This window comes from Solea senegalensis, linkage group LG17, assembly GCF_019176455.1.
Source record: "Solea senegalensis isolate Sse05_10M linkage group LG17, IFAPA_SoseM_1, whole genome shotgun sequence".
NCBI lineage: Eukaryota > Metazoa > Chordata > Actinopteri > Pleuronectiformes > Soleidae > Solea > Solea senegalensis.
Window position 1 is genome coordinate 18,336,602 of NC_058037.1, and position 21,876 is coordinate 18,358,477.

The following is a 21,876-nucleotide window of genomic DNA, read 5'->3' on the forward strand; positions in this document are numbered from 1 at the left end:
TCGTGTGTGAAGTCTTTATTGACAAACACATTTTGTAAAACTTAAATGTTGTAATAAAAATGTTTTACATTGGTCAGAAAAACAAATCAGTTTAATCTTAAATAAAAGTTTAAGATCCTGAAAAAGTCAGTGAGCCAGGCTTTCACTTCCTGTCCAGGAGTTTCCTGTCATGTGTCAGGCAAAGAATCCCCACAGGAAGACACTGACGGCGAGCAGCAGCAGAGTGTTGGCGTCACACACTTGTCTCCAGAACGGATCCTCCTCCAGAGAGTTCAACTCACTGTCCACCACAGCAGGACCAGAACTGGATCCTGTCAGACCACAGAACCTCAGCACCGCACGCCGCCAACATGGGCCTGCCGCGCGCTCTGAGTCAGCACTGAGGTCAGAGGTTGGCGGGTCAGGGGTCAGATACGGTCCTGTGAGGTCGACACGAGGCTCCTGACTAAACCTGGACCACCAGGTCAGTCTGTGCAGCTGGAGGACAGAAGACCAATAAATGGCTGTTTAAGTTATGTGTCACACATGTTCTCTGCACAGTCTATAACTGTGTTCCATTCCAGGGACTGGACCCGACGGAGTGCACGGTCGACTGAACGCTTAGGAGGACCCGGAAGTCAAGCGCCCCCCAGTTACGTCACCAATCCTTCGGCTTCTTCTTCTTCTTCTAATTATGGCAGGCGGTAGACAACACTTGCCGGCTCTACAGCTCCCCTTAGCTAGCAAGAAATTTTGTATGTCTAAATGAATTTGTTAGCTATTATAATCATATATTTATTGTTTGGTTAAGTTGTTTAGTAGTAGTTAGTTTAGTAAGATTGTTTGTAGTCGAATAGTTTTAGTCAGTTTTTGTTTTATTCATTTTAATTGAGTTTAGTTTATTTATTTATTTTGATGGAGGGTTTAGAGTTCATTATCTTTTTAATCATACTCATGAAAAATCATTTATTTCAAAGGTGTTAATAATTTCAATGTTATTTAATGTATAGTTGTGTTAATTTAAAATGTTAATATAGTATGTTTTGCATATTTGTCTAATAGTTTTTTCTATTTAAATAATAAAATCAAATTCATTAATCTATTGAACAGTATATTATTAATCAATATAAACAACATATAAACACATTTTTAAATTTTTTTATTTAATCTTTTGTGACACATTTCAAAGATGGAGAGGAGTCTGTCCATCCTCCTCTCGTTCCTCTCCTCCATCTCCCTCTGTCGCTTCATGTCCTCCCTGAGGAGGTCGACAAGTTCCCCCTCCTTGTCCCTCTTCCTTTTTGGGGCACCTGCACCTCCTCCTCCTCCTCTTCTTCCTCTTCCTCGCCGCCCTCCTGTCATCCACCCACTGCTGAACTTGGCCCTGGTCTGTCCTCAGGGATGGAGGAGATAAGGACAGGTGGAGCAATGGAGTGGTTCTGTCCCAGCACCTCATCCATGTGAACATACCAGGGCCAAGTGACAGCAGTGGGCTTACCCACTCACTCCTTCCCCTGAGCCTGAAACAGAGGATTCATCATTAAAGTCCACAATAACAACAATGAAATACATTTTATAAAAAGTATATTATTAATTATAATTATATAATATTATGATAAACCAAATATAATGTAAAACACTGAAGAGATTTATCAAACTCATATATACATACTACATACATAGTTTCCTGTGGTGCACGCACATTCACTCTGTCACACTCAGGATATGATTATGACTTTTAATATGTCATTAACCTTGTCTCTTTCTCTCCCTAGTTTGTGTCTTTCCTTCCTTCCCTCTCTCTCTCTCTGTATTCTCATCATGCAGGTTGCGGGATCAAGATCCAGTTTCCGAGGCTACCCATATCATCACCATAATTATTGTGCCATAATTAAAAAGTCAATATCATCAACTGTATAAACTTGTAACCTGATACAGTTGTTGTGTATCTGCTCCTGGTCTGTCTCTCTCCTCTGTCTCTCCCTCATCTCCCTTTTGTCCTTTCTCTCCCCCCATTTTCTGTCCCCCATTTTTCCTTTCACCCCAACCGGTCGAGGCAGATGACCGCACATCTCTGAGTCTGGTTCTGTCAGTGATTTCTTCTTCTGTTAAGAGGGAGTTTTTTCTCTCCACTGATGCCTAGTGTTTGCTCATTGTGTGAACTGTTGGGGTTCTCTGCTCTCCTTGATGTTGTCTATGTACAGACCTGAGATCATGTATGTTATGATTTGGAGCTATACAAAGAAAATTAAATTGAATTGAATACTTTATAATTTTTTTTCAGGGTGTCCCACTTTTTTTTGCCTGCAAGGGAGTTATGTCGCCCCCTGCAGGCCCATTCTTTCCAAAATAGTACTATTCAAAGACAAAAGACAACAAGGGAAGATGTATCAGTAGTTTTAGTACAGGGGTTTTAAATTACACATGGTGCTGCCCCCTTTCAGAGTTAAAATTATCATTATAGGGATAACATTATGCTTATTTTTAGGAATTACCAATGTAATATTTATGTTTTACTGCCAGACAACAGGCGAATAAATTCAGCCGTCTGATCCTTGGTCCCTTCAACTTAATAAAATGATTATGGTATGTTTCTTTCATACCACCAACTATAATTAGTGTACGTGGCAAAATAAGCATTATATACACCCGCCACATCTATGTTAAGTCAAGTTTAACTTAAAACAAAAGTTTAAAAGTTACGCCGTGATTGAAACGACTGTTTCCCGGTGCTTGCAGACAGCGAACAGCAAATGCAGTGGCCAGTCTTGCGACTAGCGCTTATCAATAGCAGTACGACTTTTAGTACAGAAAACACGTTTCATTTGTTTTGTTTGATTGATTTGTCATACTTACATTTTATAACAAACTTGCTGCTGCCACTCGAGATGCTTCCCTCCTCCATCTTGCTTATATTCAGAGATTTGTCGGTGGCGCGCAAAGATTATGGGATATGGTCGGCTAAGAAGGATACATCAGACCTATCCTTCCCAAACAAGCTAACGTCGGCCACATACGTTGGCTGGATACGAAGGAGTTGACGTAGACTGTTTGAATTGGGACAGCCTATATCGCTGCGCTGTGACGCAATTTGACAACATCCGGCCGACAAATCCACACTCCGTAGGGTCCAGTCCCTGGAATGGGACACAGTCTATATGATAATTAAAGTATTTTTAACGTGTCGCCCTGCTGCTGAGAACCAACATAACATGACACTCTCACTCTGTGAAAACAGACTGACAGTAAAGCACTCACTCTCCCACACACACACACACACACACCCATACACTCACTCTCCCACACACACACGCTCACTCTCCCACACACACACTCACACCAAAGTCCAAAGAAAACCAGTGATTTTAACATCACACACACACACACACACACACACACAGTAGTTGTTGATCCACTGCTGCCTCCATCACTAAGTTCAAATGTCTTTTTTGTCACTTCAGTGTTTGAAATCTGTTGTTCAGATTGACCTCAGTGACACAAAGTGACCACACGAGGAAGCAGTGTCCCTGCAGCTAAAATCACTGATTTTCTCTCTGGACTTTGGTGTGGGAAAGTGAGTGTGTGTGGGAGAGAGTGCTTTACAAACTTCACTTTCAGCCATCTTTTCATGAGTCTGCCAGGTTCTCAGTAGCAGGGGCCTGAACTGTCCCTTTAGGGTCAGTATACTGTATGTTGTCCACATGTCCCTCACATGTTCCTCAGGTATGGGGGCGGTGACCAGACTGACAACGACGATGACCATGCTGGTGATAGCCAATAGGATGAGAGCAAAGTACAGGTAGTGAACATCAGCGAGGATGGCAGGTCGAAGGTCAACCTGTCCACAGGCTGGAACCTCGTACGAGAACTCCAGAACCATCCGGATCAGACCAACGAGGAGACCGGACATCAGACCCCAGAACGCTCCCTGACACACGCGAACACACACAATTGCAGTGCTATATTTTACGTGTATTAAATTTGTGTGAGTGAGAGAGACTGACCTGCTCATTGGCTCGTGGCCAGAAGATGGCCATTAAGAAAACAGCTGTAATGGGCGGAGCCAGGAAGCTGGTCACTGATTGGATGTAGTCAAACAGCTGACCACTGTTGGCTGTTTGAATGACTGGAATCCACAAGAGACTCACACACACCAGGACCAGGATAAACACTCTGACACACACACACACACACACACAGCAGTGTTAGGATGAGCAGACGTCACACACACACACAGACACAGACACACACACGTAAACATTTCTCTGTTATTTATGTAAAATAACAAACAGCGACCTCTAGTGTTCAAACAGTTGCTGCACTACTGCACCACATGCATCAATTTTAAAGACACAGTGGTGTGTAAGGTGAGTGTGAGGTCAGAGGTCATAGGTCAGCTGACCTTCCTACGACCATGAGCTCCATCTCTGAGGCTCGAGGTCTTGCTCTGTGGTAAAGATCCAGAGTGAACAAGGTGGCACTGCTGTTAAAGATGGACGTCAGAGAGGACATGAGAGCGGCGAGCATGACCGCCAACATCAGACCACGCACACCTGACAACCACAGAAACACAGAGAGAGAGAGTGAGTGAAAGAGAGACAGACAGAATGTAGGTGTGCGTGTGCGTGTGCGTGTGTGACTCACCCACAGGCATCAGCTCCACCACTAGTTTAGGGTAAGCGATGTTAGAGCAGCCGACTGAAGCTCCACACACACTCTGACACACAACTGGATCTACACAACCAACCTCATCTACACACGAACACACACACAAGCATTTTTATTTGGAATGTATGAATTAAATAAAAATTATTATTGTTTTTTGTGAAATGTTCCTTTTGCACCACTTTCGTTTATATGAGATTATAGACAGACTGACCGGGGAAAAGTGTTCTGCTGATCATTCCTGGCATCACGATGAAAAACATGGGCAGAAGTTTGAGGTAACCTCCTAATACACTTCCTCCTTTGGCATGAGACACTGAGCGAGCTGACAGTGACCTCTGAACTATCACCTATGAACACATGAAACACACATGAGACACTGAGTGAGCTGATGGTGACTTCTGAACTATCATCTATGAACACATGAAAGCCACATGAGACACTGATGAACACATGAGACACTGAGCGAGCTGACAGTGAACTCTGAACTATCACCTATGAACATATGAAACACACATGAGACACTCATGAACACATGAAACACTGAGCTGACAGTGACCTCTGAACTGTCACTTATGAACACATGAAACACACATGAGACACTCATGAACACATGAAACACTGAGCTGACAGTGACCTCTGAACTATCACCTATGAACACATGAAACACACATGAACACATGAGACACTGAGAAAGCTGACAGTAACCTCTGAACTATCACCTATGAACACATGAAACCCACATGAACACATGAGACACTGAGCTAGCTGACAGTGACCTCTGAACTATTACCTATGAATGAAACAACATGAAACACTGAGTGAGCTGACAGTGACCTCTGAACTATCACCTATGAATACATGAAACACACGGAAACACTGAGCTGACAGTGACCCTGAACTATCACCTATGAACACAAACCACATGAACACATGAGACACAAGCTGACAGTGACCTCTGAACTATCACCTATGAACACATAAAACACACATGAAACACTGAGTGAGCTGACAGTGACTTCTGAACTATGAACACATGAAACCTGAACACATGAGACACTGAGCTAGAGACAGTGACCTCTGAACTATTACCTATGAATACATGAAACACACGAAACACTGTGAGCTGACAGTGACCTCTGAACTATCCTATGAATACATGAAACACACGAAACACTGAGCGAGCTGACAGTGACCTCTGAACTATCACCTATGAACACTGAAATCCACACATGAGACACTGAGGTGAGCTGACAGTGACCTCTGAACTATCACCTATGAACACATAAAACACACATGAAACACTGAGTGAGCTGACAGTGACCTCTGAACTATCACCTATGAACATATGAAACACACATGAGACACTCATGAACACATGAAACACTGAGCGAGCTGACAGTGCCCTCTGAACTATCACCTATGAACACATGAAACACACATGAGACACTTATGAACACATGAGACACTGAGCAAGCTGACAATGAGCTCTGAACTATCACCTATGAACACATGAAACACGCATGAACACATGAGACACTGACCGACAGTGACCTCTGAACTATCACCTATGAACACATGAAACACATGAGACACTGAGGAGCTGATGGTGACTTCTGAACTATCATCTATGAACACATAAAATACACATGAAACACTGAGTGAGCTGACAGTGACCTCTGAACTATCAACTATGAACACATGAAACACACATGAGACACTCATGAACACATGAAACACTGAGTGAGCTGACAGTGACCTCTGAACTATCACCTATGAACACATGAAACACACATGAGACACTGATGAACACATGAGACTGAGCTGACTGACAGTGACCCTGAACTATCACCTATCAACACATGAAACACACATGAGACACTCATGAACACATGAGACACTGAGCTGACAGTGACCTCTAAACTATCACCTATGAACACATGAAACACACATGAGACACTGATGAACACATGAGACACTGAGCGAGCTGACAGTGACCTCTGAACTATCACCTATGAACACAAACATGAGACACTAAGCAGCTGACAGTGACCTCTGAACTATCACCTATGAACACATGAAACACATATGAACACATGAGACACTGACAAAGCTGACAGTAACCTCTGAACTATCACCTATGAACACATGAAACCCACATGAACACATGAGACACTGAGCTAGCTGACAGTGACCTCTGAACTATTACCTATGACTACATGAAACACACGCGAAACACTGAGCGAGCTGACAGTGACCTCTGAACTATCACCTATGAATAAATGAAACACACATGAAACACTGAGCGAGCTGACAGTGACCCGCTGAACTATCACCTATGAACACATAAAACACACATGAAACACTGACAGTGAAAACACTGAAACACTGTGACAGTGACCTCTGAACTATCACCTATGAACACATGAAACACATGAGACACTGAAGAGCTGACAGTGACCTCTCGCCTATGAACACATGAAACACACATGAACACATGAGACACTGAGAAAGCTGACAGTAACCTCTGAACTATCACCTATGAACACATGAAACACACATGAACACATGAGACACTGAGCTAGCTGACAGTGACAACTATCACCTATGAATACATGAAACACACGTGAAACACTGAGCGAGCTGACAGTGACCTCTGAACTATCACCTATGAACACTGAAATCCACATGAACACATGAGACACTGAGCGAGCTGACAGTGACCTCTGAACTATCACCTATGAACACATGAAACACACTATGGCAGTGGGGTATGGTTAGAGCAGCGGGTGCTGGAGGAGAGGGAGGAGTAGCTCAGAGAGGGAGGAGTGATCAGACAGCTATATAAGCACACTTGTAACCTTGGGCGGCCCGGCTCCTCCCCTTGCTCACCGGGGTGGCGCAGCTGGCTGCGCACAGTCTGCCAGCGGCCGCACGTCACAACTTCGCCCAGCTGAAGAGAGCCATTTAGGACCGGCTGGGCAGGACTCCGGAGGGACACCGGTGGCGGTTCAGGGGACTCTCTTTTGAAGAAGCCGGCCGCCCCTTTGCATACGCGCAGCAGCTCCTGGATGCAGCGAGGCGCTGACTCCAACCGGGGACCAACTCTGCAGAGGACGTCGTGGGACAGCAGTTCATCGCTGGGTTACCATCGTCCACTTCTAATTGGGTCCAGTGCCACCGTCCCCCCAACATCGAGGCAGTGGTCGTACTCGCAGAAGACCACCTCTCCCTTCCCCGGTGGAGCATGAGGGAGGAGGCCAAGCCAGAGGAGATTCCCACTGGCCGTCCCACTCCAGCCCCAAGGAAGAGATTATCAGCGACAGCCACACCAGCCCCTGCACCACACACACACACACACACACACACACACCCGGAGCATGCATTGCTCCGGTCCGTTAATAACCCTCTGCCTTCTGTCCCACAGGGCCCAGCCTACATGTCTGATCACTCGGCATCCCGGGGGGCTCCTCAGACGCCAGGGCAGGTGTGCTGGCGGTGTTGGCAGCCCGGCCACATCCGGGCAGAGTGCCCTCTCATGGAGGTGCGGCAAGTGGTTTGGGTTGCTGGGCCGCCGGCCCCCTCCCCCGGTTCGGAAGGGACGTACCGTATACCGGTATGTATACAGAGGGGTACACACTAGGCTCTGCTGGATTCTGGTTGTGAACAGACCATGATCCACCAGCATCTGGTTTGACCCGGGGCATTGTTAGAGGCATCGTGGGTGAGGGTGAGGTGTGTGCATGGGGATATTCACGATTTTCCAGTGGTGGCTCTGGAAATTTATTTTAAAGGGCGAAAACATAGAGTCAAGGCTGGAGTTAGTACTCGCCTCACACACCCTTCAATCTTCTAACACAGTACTCATTCACCTCTACTTTGTCATCATTAGGGACAGACCATACAAAGCGAGTCGTGACCCTCGGACCGGAGAAGAGCTCACCCAGTTATTGGTACCGAAAAGCCGTCGCGAAACAATTTTCCAGGCGGCTCATCACAACCCCATGGCCACCTGGGATATGATAAAACACTGAACCGGATCATGGCCCGATTTTACTGGCCGGACATTCGGGCGGATGTAAGTCGGTGGTGTGCATCCTGCCGTGAAGGCCAGTTAGTCAATCCACCGGCCACCCCAAAAGCGCCGTTGCGCTCATTACCACTAATTGAGGTCCCTTTTGATAGAATTGCCATGGACCTCATCGGGCCATTAGACCGGAACGCACGGGGATATCGCTTTGTGTTAGTCCTAGTGGACTATGCGACGCGTTATCCTGAAGCAGTGCCCCTGCGCAATATCTCTGCAAAGAGTGTTGCGCAGGCACTGTTTCAAGTTAACTCCCGAGTTGGGATCCCGAAAGAGATCCTGACTGATCAGGGCACATCATTTATGTCACGTACACTATGCGAGCTATACGAATTACTGGACGTCCGCTCAATCCGGACTAGTGTCTACCATCCCCAGACCGACGGCCTGGTGGAGCGGTTTAACAAGACACTAAAGAACATGATTCGTAAGTTTTTACACGAGGATAGCCGTAATTGGGATAACTGGTTGGACCCTCTGTTGTTTGCGGTGCGGGAGGTTCCCCAGGCCTCCACAGGATTTTCTCCGTTTGAACTCCTGTTCGGCAGAAAACCTCGGGGTGTCTTGGACCTGGTTAAGGAAAACTGGGAGGCGGGTCCAAGCACCAGCAAAAATGAGGTACAGTACGTCCTGGACCTGCGGGCAAAACTAAATTCACTGGGTCAGTTATCATGGGAGAATTTGCTCCAGGCCCAGGAATGTCAACAGCGTCCAAGGGCCCTTTGTGGTCACACGGCGAGTGGGGGATGTTGACTATGAGGTTGTGCGTTCTGACAAGGGCGGAGCAACGCAGATTTACCACCTCAACCTCCTCAAAGCCTGGAGGGAGGTGGCGGCTGTTTCTCTGGCTACCACGGTAATAGAGAGGGACGAGTTAGGGCCGGAGGTGACTAATTCGAACCAGTCAGCGCCAGTCCCCGTTGACGACTATCTCTTGCAGGGCCAGAGAACAGACGCGGCCTCGTTGCAGCGGCGGTTTGGTGACGTGTTCTCTCCCCTGCCACATAGAAACACCCCCGGGCCTGACAGTGCGTTCACGGCCCTATCGGCTGCCAGAACACAAGAGAAAAATTGTTCAGGCAGAGCTTCGGGCTATGTTGGAGATGGGGGTAATAGAAGAATCCAACAGTGACTGGTGTTGCCCCATCGTGCTGGTGCGCAAGTCCAATGGGTCAGTACGGTTCTGTGTGGACTATCGTAGGGTCAACGAGGTGTCCAAATTCGATGCGAATCCAATGCCCCGGGTCGACGAACTCCTGGATTGGCTGGACACTGAATTGATCAAGGGCTACTGGCAGATTCCCTTGTTGCTAGAGTCCAGGGAAAAGACGGCCTTCTCCACTCCGTATGGTTTGTACCAATTTGTCACACTTCCATTCGGGTTGTTCGGGGCCCCAGCTACATTTCAGCGCCTCATGGACCGGGTGCTGCGGCCTCACTCTGCATATGCTGCGGCCTACTTGGATGACGTCATCATTCATAGTTTGCTTGAGTCCCTGAGAAAGGCAGGGCTCACGGCCAATCCGGGGAAGTGTGCTTTTGGACGGAGGGAGGTACGGTATTTGGGGTACCACTTGGGGGGCGGGCAGGTGCGTCCACAGATACAAAAGATGGCAGCGATTGCAGCCTGCCCAAAACCCAAGACAAAAAAAGAGGTCAGGTGGTTTCTGGGGCTGGCTGGTTACTATAGAAGGTTCATTCCAGCTTTCTTGGAGCTGACCAGCCCCCTAACCGACCTGAACCGAAAGGGTTGCCTCAGATCCGGTTCAGTGGACTGAGCCTTGTCAGCTGGGGTTTGAGAAAAGTAAAGCGAGCCCTCTGTGGGGAGCCACTTTTGTACACACCTAACTTTTCTCTCCCTTTCATCCTGCAGACCGACACCTCGAACAGCGGGCTGGGTGGTGTTTTGTCACAGGAGGTGGAGGGGATCGACCGCCCTGTACTGTACATTGGCCGAAAGCTGGCTCAGCGGGAGGTGAACTACAGTACGGTGGAGAAAGAGTGCCTCACCATACGGTGGGCGGTTGGGGCCCTCCGCTACTACTTCCTGGGGCGCACATTCACCCTCTGGTCGGACCATGCCCCGCTCCAATGGCTCCACTGCATGAAAGATGCCAATGCACGGATCACTCACTGGTATCTGGCGTTACAGCCCTTCCGGTTCGAGGTGATCCATAGGCCGGGTAACCGCATGGTCGTGGCTGACTTTCTCTCTCACTTCGTGGAGGGGGGGGGAGTGGGCTTGCGGCCAGTGGGATCCTGGCCTAAGTCGGGCGGTGGGGGTATGTGGCAGTGGGGTATGGTTATAGCGGCGGCTGCTGGAGGAGTGGGAGGAGTGGCTCAGCCGGTGATCAGACAGCTGGACAGAATCAGGTAATCAGTCAGCTATATAAGCACACTTGTAACCTGGTTCTGGTCTCTTGCAGTACGCTGGGTCCAGAGAGAGAAGCAGAGTGGAGACGGCTGTAGAAACACAGCGGATGCAGCCCCCAGCCGTCAGAGTGACGGCGGCGCTTTTTTGTTGAGACTTTTGAGACGTTTCAGTTGGACTTTATCTGTTTATGCCACCTTTGACAATAAACTGGACTATTTTCACAAGAAACCCAGGCTCTTACATCCTTCGTGAACCCACCGTGAGCAGTGAAGCTCACACACACATGAACACATGAGACACTGAGTGAGCTGACAGTGACCTCTGAACTATCACCTATGAACACATGAAACACACATGAACACATGAGACACTGAGAAAGCTGACAGTAACTTCTGAACTATCACCTATGAACACATGAAACCCACATGAACACATGAAACACTGAGCGAGTTGACAGTGACCTCTAACTATCACCTATGAACGCATGAAACACACATGAAACACTGAGCGAGCTGACAGTGACCTCTGAACAATCACCTATGAACACATGAAACACACATGAGACACTCATGAACACATGAAACCCACATGAACAAATGAGACACTGAGCGAGCTGACAGTGACCTCTGAAGAATTAAGAAAACTGAAGAATTAAATAACTTTCTCAATGTTAACATGTTTGTTTGGGGGAGGAGCTTTGGTCCCAGGGATGGCAGAGGGGGACGGAGGTTATTTCTGTAACATCTTCAGGTCATGGAACGATGCCCCTTGTGGCACTTCATAATAAATCACTATGACTGCATGTTGGTGGTGAATGATGATTAATGATTATTAATATGAGTATAATTCAGTCACGGGACCTGGTCAGTACACCACACCCATGTGGCCAGCACCGTGAGTCCAAAGATGAGACCGGGCCACGGTAAATCCCCGGAAACCGGATCTCTGAACATCCGGAACGCATCGCTGCGAGGGAGGTGACAGGAAGTGTTGGCAACCGTTACCGAGGGAACGGCTGACATGTAACCATCCACGAGACCCTGGTACCAGCCCACTTTAGAGAAGGCTGACACACACAGAGACACGCACAAACACACACGAGTAACCCTGTCTGTGTTATCACTGCACAATCATTATATAATGAGTATTTAATATGTGTGTGTGTGTGTGTGTGTGTGTGCGTGTTACCTATAAACATGAGTGTCAAGGCTCCTCCCACCATGATGACAGTCTGTAGAGCATCAGTATAGATCACTGCTGCTAAACCACCTACGTGAAAAAAGTGACTTTAATCCACTGAACACAATAAAATGTCATAATTTTATTATTTTGTTTTTATTAATTTATGAGAAACAACTTTACAACAGTTGGGGGATGTAAAAATGGGCGTGGCCAGCAGCTCCTGTGTTACTGTGAACTAAAATCAATGAATTTGTGTGGACTTTCTGTGTGTGTGCGTGTGTGTCTGTGTGCGTGTGTCTTTGTGCGTGAGTGTATGTGCAGTTGTGTTTGCGTTTGCGTGTGTGTCTGTGTGTGTGAGGTGTGAGTGTGTGTACCTGCCACAGTATAAGCAGCAGTGACCAGCAGCAGGATTCCTGTGGACAAATAAAGGTCCCAACCAAACGACATCTGGATGAACAAGGCTCCTGAAAAGATGTCTGTCTGTGACACACACACACACACACACTCATGTTCGACATTCATGACATGAGGGGATATTGCATTGACTTACATTCATTTCCTGGAGATTTACTCTAACCCTAACCACAATTACTACTGGCCTAATCCTAATCCTAACCCTAACCCTAATCTCAATCTCAGCCTAACCTTAAAACATACCTTCACCTTAAAATGTAGTAATTTACGTTATGCGGACTTGCTTTTTGTCCCCACAAGGAAGACAAGTCCCCATAATGTGACTGTGTAAACAGGTTTAGGTCCCCACAACATTAGTAATACCTGGACACACATTACACACATTAGCACACACTTCATGCTCTGAAATTTGTTAATTTCCCAAAGGGATTAATAAAGTCATCTGTCTGTCTGTCTGAAATGATGGATCATGTGTGAGTGTGTGTGTGTGTCTCACAGATATCTTGGTGAAGATGTAGAGGATCAGTGACAGCACAGACATATAAATCCTTATCCTCCGTCCTCCAAAGCGTTTGGCGAGATATTCAGGCATTGTCACCACGTTTGCTGAGATGTAGACGGGAATAAATATCCAACCAAGAGCTACAAGGACCCAGGCTGCCTACATACACACACACACACACACACACACACACACACACACACACAGACACAGACGATGCACAGCGTGCGACAGGCGACGCACAGACGACGCACACACACACAGACATACGCACACACACTCACACACACACACACAGATGTACGCACAGACACAGAGACACACACACACACTGAAGTGCGTTTCAGACACATTAAATCACTAATATTTTCACTAGTGTTTTTCTTACATTCCATTCAAACCCGCCAACTGCCACGCCCCCAGCTGCTCCTGTTCCTGCCAGACCAATAAACAGACCACTGCCCACGTTACTGGACATGAGAGACGCTCCGATCTGTCAACAATGTAACATAGACACAGAGACTTCATACTTTACCACCATGCTTTAAAAAACCTGAACTGTCCCTTTAAGATGGAGCTGAGGAGGAAACTCACAGGCCACCAGGTCATTGAACGTCCAGCCAGGAAGTACCCGCCCACTGTGCTGCGATTGGCTTGAACTGACGCCTGAGGAGGAGACGGACAGAGGTCAGAGATCAGACACAAACATCAACACTCTGTGATCAGCTGATCATCAGTGAGTGGAGACTCTTCTGACCCAGATTCCAACGATCATGACGAAGATGAAGTAAACAACGACCACAGCGATGTCAGCTATGTCCACACGGAGACCAGAGGTGGGCGGAGCTTCAGTGGAGCTGCTATCTGCAGGAACAGGAATAAACACTTGTCTGGCTGATCTTCATTCAGCTGTTCAGTAGAAGAAAAGCTGGAGAAACATGAAGGAGCTGAAACTAAAACAGTAAAAACTGCTGTTTATATGAGGTAATGACCAGCTGAAGCGCAACAAGAGATCAGCACAGAGGAGAAAGAACAGCTGAGGACAGTGAAAACAGCCGAGGAGAGTGAGATCAGCCGAGTAGTGAGAACAGCCGAGTAGAGTGAGATCAGCCGAGTAGTGAGAACAGCTGAGGAGAGTGAGATCAGCCGAGGAGTGAGAACAGCCGTGAAGAGTGAGATTAGCCGAGGAGAATGAGATCAGCAAAGAGTGAGATTAGCCGAGGAGAGTGAGATCAGCAAAGAGTGAGAACAGCCGAGGAGAGAGAGTTAGACTCAGAAAGACAGACCTGTGGTGAAAGTGGTAATGGACATGTTTCCTCCTAGTCGTTGTCTCTCGGTTGTGTGTATCAGTGTGTGTGTTAGTCAGTGAGGTGTTTCCCTTCACTGAGAACCTTTAGTTTAATTATTAATCATTTTAACAACATGGCCAAACTTCACAGGCTGCTGATTATCAGAGACACATGATGTCATGTGAAACTTCCTCTGATACTGTGGACACATTTGTGTCTTTGTACACATGTAAACACACATTTGTGTCTTTGTACACATGTAAACATACATTTGTGTCTTTGTACACATGTAAACACAAATGTGTGTCTTTGTACACATGTAAACACACATTTGTGTCTTTGTACACATGTAAACACAAATTTGTGTCTTTGTACACATGTAAACACACATTTGTGTCTTTGTACATGTTACACCACTCACAAGACAATGATATGATGCAGGAATTAGTTCACCTTTTATTCCTCACAAGCAGGATTAACATCAAGCAAAACAAAACCGACACATCCCTCAGTTAGCACCACCCAACCACTCCCGAGCACGCTCTGGACAACAACAGAAAAAGAAAGACAAACAACTCTCCTCCACTACTTGGCTGACAGTCATCTTTTTCTGACTCTGCCCCCAGCTGGCAGTGTAAAACATAGTAAAACATAACAACAGTCTTCTGTAACATAATTTGTAAAATAATCTATAATAACTATTCAGGTGTTACAATCCTCCCCTGCAAAATCAATGTTGTCCTCAACATTAGCATTGTTAAACAATACATCTCTGACTAGAGGGTAATACCAACACTCAACTTGTACGTACAACATCAAAAATAACACCCTAGATCTGACATAACACACAATGGCAAACAGAGCCGGATTAAATAAATGGACTATACTAGGCAGACTGTATTTTTTGGGCCCCCCTCCATCGATGTTATTTATGAATTGAAATCTGAAACTTACCAAAGTTACTAATGTAGTGGTATGAGGCACCATTGATTTAGTTGTTTGACTGCACCCCGGCCCCTCTGGCTGATTAGAAAAGTAGGCTGTGTCCCCCCTCCTGATCTCTTGCTCCCGGGTCGTTGTATGTGCCGCTAGCATCCAAGCACAAATCCAGCGTCTTCACCGGGGTCGAGCCGATCGGTCGGGGCAGTGTTTATTGCTGCAACCAGAGCATTGTCTGCTGGTTGTGTGCTGCATGGTGGCTGTCTTCCCTGCCACGGCTGACCTCTTCACCCCTCTCCCTCTTTGGAAGGGATGCCAATGCACCCTGACTTATAACTGGAACTGCAACGCTAAGGCTAGCGCTAAACTAATGCTAGCGCTAAGGCTAATGCCAACGCCAAGTACAAGTACAAGGCTAAGTACAATCTGGCACGGTTTGGTTTAGTTGTTTACCTATTTACTCTTTGTTTAATGGTTGAATTTATGTTGTTAATATGATCCGTTTGAGTTAAAACTGTTAAAACTGATTGAGTTCATATCTCTGGCCAGAGACTCTTTTGTTTCTTGTGTTTGGTTGATTTAATAATATCATTTAACATTTTTCAGTAGTTCAATTGATCATTTACATTTGGTTCCTTAAATTTGTTCCTTAAATTCGCCGCGATCGACTCTAGATCGCCTTGGAAGGGCTCGGGGCGAAGGTGGTTTACAGCGAACCACCGCCCGGACCTCGCCACGGACATGTGCACTCGCTGCGGCTTCTCCCGCCCACCTTCCCCCAGCGCGACTGTCGATCGGAGCAGACTGTCCTCAGTGCGCCCTGACAGTGTCGCGTCATCAGGACGAGGGGCGTAAATCGTCTTGAAACGCGGACCAAGTCATTTTTTCTGTCTGGGCCCCCTGCCAATCAGGCCCTAGGCACATGCCTAGTTTGCCTTTGCGTTAATCCGGCTCTGATGGCAAAAGCTTCCTTTAAACACCTAGAAAGAAGTACATGGCTTTAAATGCATTTTAGCAGGTTTTACCATAAAAGTATATTACTATTGTATACCATGTGATCTCATCACACTATACATTCCATGGAGACTTCTGACTTGTATAGCCACACATACTGTAAACAATCCATTCACATTTTTTTTTAATGCCATAACTTAATACTAAACTATCTAGATTATGACTGTCCAGTTATAGAACCCATATCAGAACATCATTTGAAAAACATGCAATTTACCAACAATGTTTTTCCACACACTTTGTTTATTGCTGTACTCATCCCATGACATCCATAATGGACAGTAGCCACTCAGTTCACTAGCAGTCCATGTTACTGTGTCCACTGTTCACTGAATAATCTGCATCAATCATAGCGAATTTATAACAGTTTTTCAGTAGTATCCTGCAGGAACAAGAGTAGAATAAACCAGATGTGGTCCAAACAGCTGTGGAGATAACCAGGGCACACTGCATAGTCCATACACCGGTGCCACTGTGTTAACCTCCGACCTCAAGCTCCGACACACAGGTAGCAGAACGGATCTCCGCTTGTCTGACTGACATCTCTCAGTGGATGTCTGACCATCACCTGAAACTCAATCTCGACAAGACTGAGTTTCTTTTTCTCCCAGGAAAGGGTTCTCCCCCCACAGACCTAACCATCACCCTTCGACAACTCTGCGGTAACGCCTTCTCATAAGGAACCTGGGTGTGACACTTGATGACCATCTCTCCCTCACTGCCAACATTGCTGCAACAGCTAGATCTTGCAGATACATGTTGCACAACATCCGAAGGCTACGGCCTCTTCTAACCCAGAAGGCGGCACAGGTTCTGGTCCAGGCTCTTGTCATCTCACGCTTGGATGACTGCAACTCCCTCCTGGCTGGTCTCCCTGCGTGTGCCATAAGACCTCTGCAACTCATCCAGAATGCAGCAGCTCGACTGGTCTTCAACTTACCAAAATTCTCCCACACTACACCGCTCCTCCGCTCCCTTCACTGGCTTCCTGTAGCTGCTCGCATCCGCTTCAAGACTCTAGTGCTTGCGTTCCATGCTACAAACAGATCCGGTCCAGCCTACATCCAGGACATGATCAAAACCTACACCCCAGCCCGCCCACTCCGCTCTGCATCGGCAAACCGGCTCGCTGCCCCCTCACTGAGAGAATCGCAGAGGCACTCGCAGAACTCGAGACTGTTCACTGTCCTCGCTCCCAAATGGTGGAACGATCTCCCCATCGACATCCGGACAGCTGAAAGCCTCCACGTCTTCCGCCGCCGACTAAAAACCCATTTCTTCCGACTCTACCTCGACTAAGACGACAACAAAAAAAACAAAAAAAAACTTGTACATCGCACTTATGACTAGCACTTCATAGTTTGATCTACTTGAAGCTCTTACTTACTTCTAGCTCTTATTTGTACCCAAATGTTTAAATGCACTTTTGTAAGTTGCTTTGGATAAAAGCGTCTGCTAAATGACATGTAATGTAAAATGTAATGTAACATATAGTGGGTTTGTGAAGCCCCACCACACGATGAGTAGGTTGGCCAAAAGTGTCATATGTCAATGTCTCTCAAGGACGTCTTTCTCTCTGTGACCTGCGTGGCTGTATGTCAGAGGATTCTGGTGTATCTGTGTATCAGTCTGTAGGCAGATCTACAGACTGAGCCATTTGTGTGACCTATTGAGTGTCATATCCAATTGTTACATGTCCAATAACGTCGTTGTCCACACACGTTTGTACTGGAGTCTCCAACCTGAACTCCGGCTGAGGTTCTGTCTCAGGAGTTACAGGAGGTGCAACATTTTGTTCTCCGGGCTGGTTGTGATAGTGCCTCAGCCTATTAGCCCAATAACATTCTTCCTCATCTGAGCTCTCTGCATCCTCTGATGTTTCATTTGATTCATTCTTATTGTGTCTCTTCCTTTGTTGGATATGAGGATTTCGCCCTCCCAGCATGCTTTGAGCTGGTTCCTGAAGTGACAAATTGTTACATGGCATTAACATGTTGCGATGGAGGATTCTGCCCCTCCCTGTGCCACATTCAAATTTTACCTCATACACTGGGCTGTCTTTCCCCTTTTGAGAAACCACAATGTGTATCTGATTCTCCCAATACGAGTGTAATTTCCCTGGTCCCCCGCGCTCTGACATATCCCTCACCAGAACCCTGTCACCTGGGGAAAGAACTGAACTTTGTCTCTTTTGATCATGATACATTTTTCCTCTTGATGTTGTCTTTTCAATGGTTTTAGATGCAATTTCATATGCCTCTTTCATTTGCTGCTGCCATTTTTGGGCATATTCTTGGTGTGACTTACATCCTTCTTCCTCATTTATTCCAAAGATCAAATCAATTGGCAAACGTGGATTTCTACCAAAAAGCAAGTAGAAAGGGGAATCTCCTGTTGCATCGCTGGTCGTACAGTTGTAGGCATGTACAACTTTACTCACACAGTCACTCCAGTTTCCCTTCCTCTCCTCATCCAAGGTTTGCAGCATCAATAACAAGGTGCGATTAAACCTTTCGGCTGGGTTTGCTTGTGGATGATGGGGGTTGTTTTTGAGTTTGTCATGCCTGTATATTTTTGCAGGCGTCTGAATAACTGGTTCTCAAAGTCTTTGCCTTGATCATGATGAATTTTAACAGGGAAACCAAATTTGAGATATAAAATACATGATGTCTTTTTGCATCCCAGGCCAATAAAACCTCCGTCTAGCCAGATGTAAGACATGCTCTACCCCTAAATGTCCCATTTCACAATGAAGGTACAAGTTCTTTATACTTTTCTGGAAGCACTACTTGTTACTTGTTAAGTACTGGTTGCTGTTTTGCGCTTTAACAAACCCTCTGGAGAAACATAAAGTATTTTCCATTCACGTAACAGTTGCTTAGTTTTTGTTGCTTCCCTATCCATGATCCTCTTATCTGGTTTTTCACCAGATGCTTTAAACTGGAGTACACGGGATATGACAGGATCTTGCACCTGTGTTTGTAGTAATTCTTGTTGTGTTACTTTCATGTCTGGTTGTTCGTGTGCAACTAACTCATGGACAAGTGGGCTGCAGGTAATGGCCGAAATCCTGTCCAGGTCGTGTTGCTTTTGTGTTTCCTATTATTTTATTATTTATTATTTTTATTTAGAGTTGCCTATTATTCTTCTCTAATTGAAGAAAATAAGAATAATCATAGATTTCTTTTCAGCACTGTAGCCAGGATGACACAGAGCCACAGCTCCACTGAACCATCTATTCCTTTAACACTGAGCAGTGATGACTTTATGAACTTTTTTGTGAATAAAATAACATCAATTAGAGAAATATATATGTTATATATAACATATTGGGACTGACTCATCTTCTAGTACAAGAGCTTTAGAAGCACCAGGTGCACAGTTAGACAGTTTCTCCCCTATAGATCTCCCTGAGTTAACATCATTAGTTTCATCATCTAAGCCATCAACCTGTCAGTTAGATCCTATCCCCACCAAACTGTTTAAAGATGTGTTTCCTTTAATTAACAACTCTATATTAACTCAAATTAATCTATCCTTATTAACTGGATATGTGCCCCAAACGTTTAAAGTAGCAGTTATTAAACCCCTTCTAAAAAAAGCGACCCTTGACCCAGATATTTTAGCTAATTACCGACCGATATCTAATCTTCCCTTTGTCTCTAAAATCTTAGAAAAGGCTGTTGCCAATCAATTATGTGAATATCTGCGCATTAATGGCCTGTTTGAAGATTTTCAGTCAGGTTTTAGATTAAACCATAGCACAGAAACAGCACTAGTTAAAGTTAGTAATGATCTTCTCTTGGCGTCAGATACTGGTCTAGTTTCTTTACTTGTCCTGTTAGATCTTAGTGCTGCATTTGACACCATTGATCATGATATTCTACTGCAGAGATTGGAGCAGACTCTTGGTATCACAGGTGCTGCCCTCTGCTGGTTTAAATCATACTTATCTGATAGATTCCAGTTTGTTCACGTTAATGATAAAGCCTCATTACAAACACAAGTTAATTGTGGAGTTCCACAAGGCTCAGTGCTTGGGCCTATACTTTTTACCTTATATATGCTTCCTCTAGGGAACATTATTAGAAAGCATAACATACACTTTCATTGTTATGCAGATGACACACAGCTATATCTATCGATGAGGCCGGATGAAATAAATCAGGTTGTTCAACTCCAGGAATGTCTCAGAGACATTAAGTCCTGGATGACCTGTAACTTTCTACTTTTAAACTCAGATAAAACTGAGGTCATTATACTCGGCCCTAAACACCTCAGAGAAAAACTTTCTGCCCACATTGTCACTTTAGATGACATCACCCTGGCTTCCAGTTCCACTGTGAGGAACCTTGGAGTTACTTTTGACCAGGAAATGTCATTTGATTCACACATAAAACTAATTTCCAGAACAGCCTTCTTCCACCTGCGGAACATTATGAAAATTAGAAACATTCTGTCTTTACAGGATGCTGAAAAACTAGTTCATGCTTTTGTTACATCTAGATTAGATTACTGTAACTCCTTATTAGCAGGATGTTCTAACAAGTCTGTTAGAATCCTTCAGTTAATTCAAAATGCTGCAGCACGAGTTCTGACAGGAACTAGAAAGAGAGACCATATAACTCCAGTGTTAGCTTCTCTACACTGGCTCCCCATACAGTTTAGAATTCAATTTAAAATCCTCCTCCTCACGTACAAAGCACTTAATGGTCAGGCCCCTTCATACCTGAAAGACCTAGTCTTACCCTATCATCCTAATAGACCACTTAGGTCACAAAATACAGGTTTACTTGTGGTTCCCAGAGTCTGTAAGAGTAGAATGGGAGGCAGAGCCTTTAGCTACCAGGCTCCTCTCCTGTGGAACCAGCTTCCAATGATAGTTCGGGAGGCGGACACTCTCTCTGTATTTAAAGTTAAACTTAAAACTTTCCTTTTTGATAAAGCTTATAGTTAGAGCTGGTTCAGGGAAACCTAAACCATCTCTTAGTTATGCTGCTATAGAACTAAACTGCTGGGGGATTTTCCGGTGGTACACGCACATTCACTCTCTCACACTCAGCATTTGATTATGACTTTTTATATGTCATTAACCTTGTCTCTTTCTCTCCCTAGTTTGTGTCCTTCCTTCCTTCCCTCTCTCTCTCTCTCTCCGTATTCTCATCATGCAGGTTGAAGGATCAAGATCCAGTTTCCGAGGCTACGCTCATCGTCACCATTATTATTATTTTGTAAATTAAAAAGTCGATATCAGTAACTGTATAAACTTGTAACCTGATACAGTTGTTGTGTATCTGCTGCTGGTCTCCCTCTCTCTCTTCTGTCTCTCCCTCTTGTCCTTTCTCTCCCCCCATTTTCTGTCCCCCACCTCTCCACTATCCCCCATTTTTCCTTTCACCCCAACCGGTCGAGGCAGATGACCGCACATCTC

General features: G+C 45.6%; 1 protein-coding gene and 2 long non-coding RNA genes across 4 annotated transcripts in view; 1 reads left to right on the plus strand and 2 right to left on the minus strand.

Annotated features, from left to right (window-relative positions):
* Positions 1 to 14,578, minus strand: slc5a9 (solute carrier family 5 member 9). The gene is made up of 14 exons (XM_044049155.1): positions 14,490 to 14,578; positions 13,961 to 14,067; positions 13,798 to 13,869; positions 13,592 to 13,696; positions 13,198 to 13,362; positions 12,662 to 12,767; positions 12,294 to 12,374; positions 11,966 to 12,171; positions 4,859 to 4,994; positions 4,624 to 4,731; positions 4,382 to 4,532; positions 3,984 to 4,152; positions 3,692 to 3,907; positions 1 to 477 (listed from the first exon to the last, which is right to left on the minus strand). The coding sequence occupies exons 1-14, from the start codon at positions 14,512 to 14,514 to the stop codon at positions 175 to 177; spliced, it is 1,950 nt and encodes a 649-aa protein (XP_043905090.1). The 5' UTR covers positions 14,515 to 14,578; the 3' UTR covers positions 1 to 174.
* LOC122784077 lies at positions 6,828 to 11,100 on the minus strand. 2 transcript variants are annotated; one of them, XR_006362139.1, is made up of 3 exons: positions 7,537 to 11,100; positions 7,250 to 7,382; positions 6,828 to 6,853 (listed from the first exon to the last, which is right to left on the minus strand). It is a non-coding gene; the product is annotated as an uncharacterized LOC122784077 (long non-coding RNA). The 2 variants fall into 2 exon arrangements; XR_006362140.1 differs by lacking the exon at positions 6,828 to 6,853 and adding an exon at positions 7,041 to 7,059.
* LOC122784076 overlaps positions 14,038 to 21,876 on the plus strand; it is a 15,082-nt gene continuing 7,243 nt past the window's right edge. Inside the window, exon 1 of the long non-coding RNA XR_006362138.1 lies at positions 14,038 to 14,187. This is a non-coding gene — a long non-coding RNA (uncharacterized LOC122784076). The remainder of the gene's footprint in view (positions 14,188 to 21,876) is intronic.

Coding starts and splice junctions, on each gene's coding strand:
- slc5a9 (XM_044049155.1), bottom strand. CDS start 14,514: ATGTCCATTACCACTTTCACCACAG. Junction 14,068..14,489: donor CATTACCACTTTCACCACAG/GTCTGTCTTTCT, acceptor CTGTTCCTGCAG/ATAGCAGCTCCACTGAAGCT. Junction 12,768..13,197: donor ACATCTTCACCAAGATATCT/GTGAGACACACA, acceptor TGTGTGTCACAG/ACAGACATCTTTTCAGGAGC.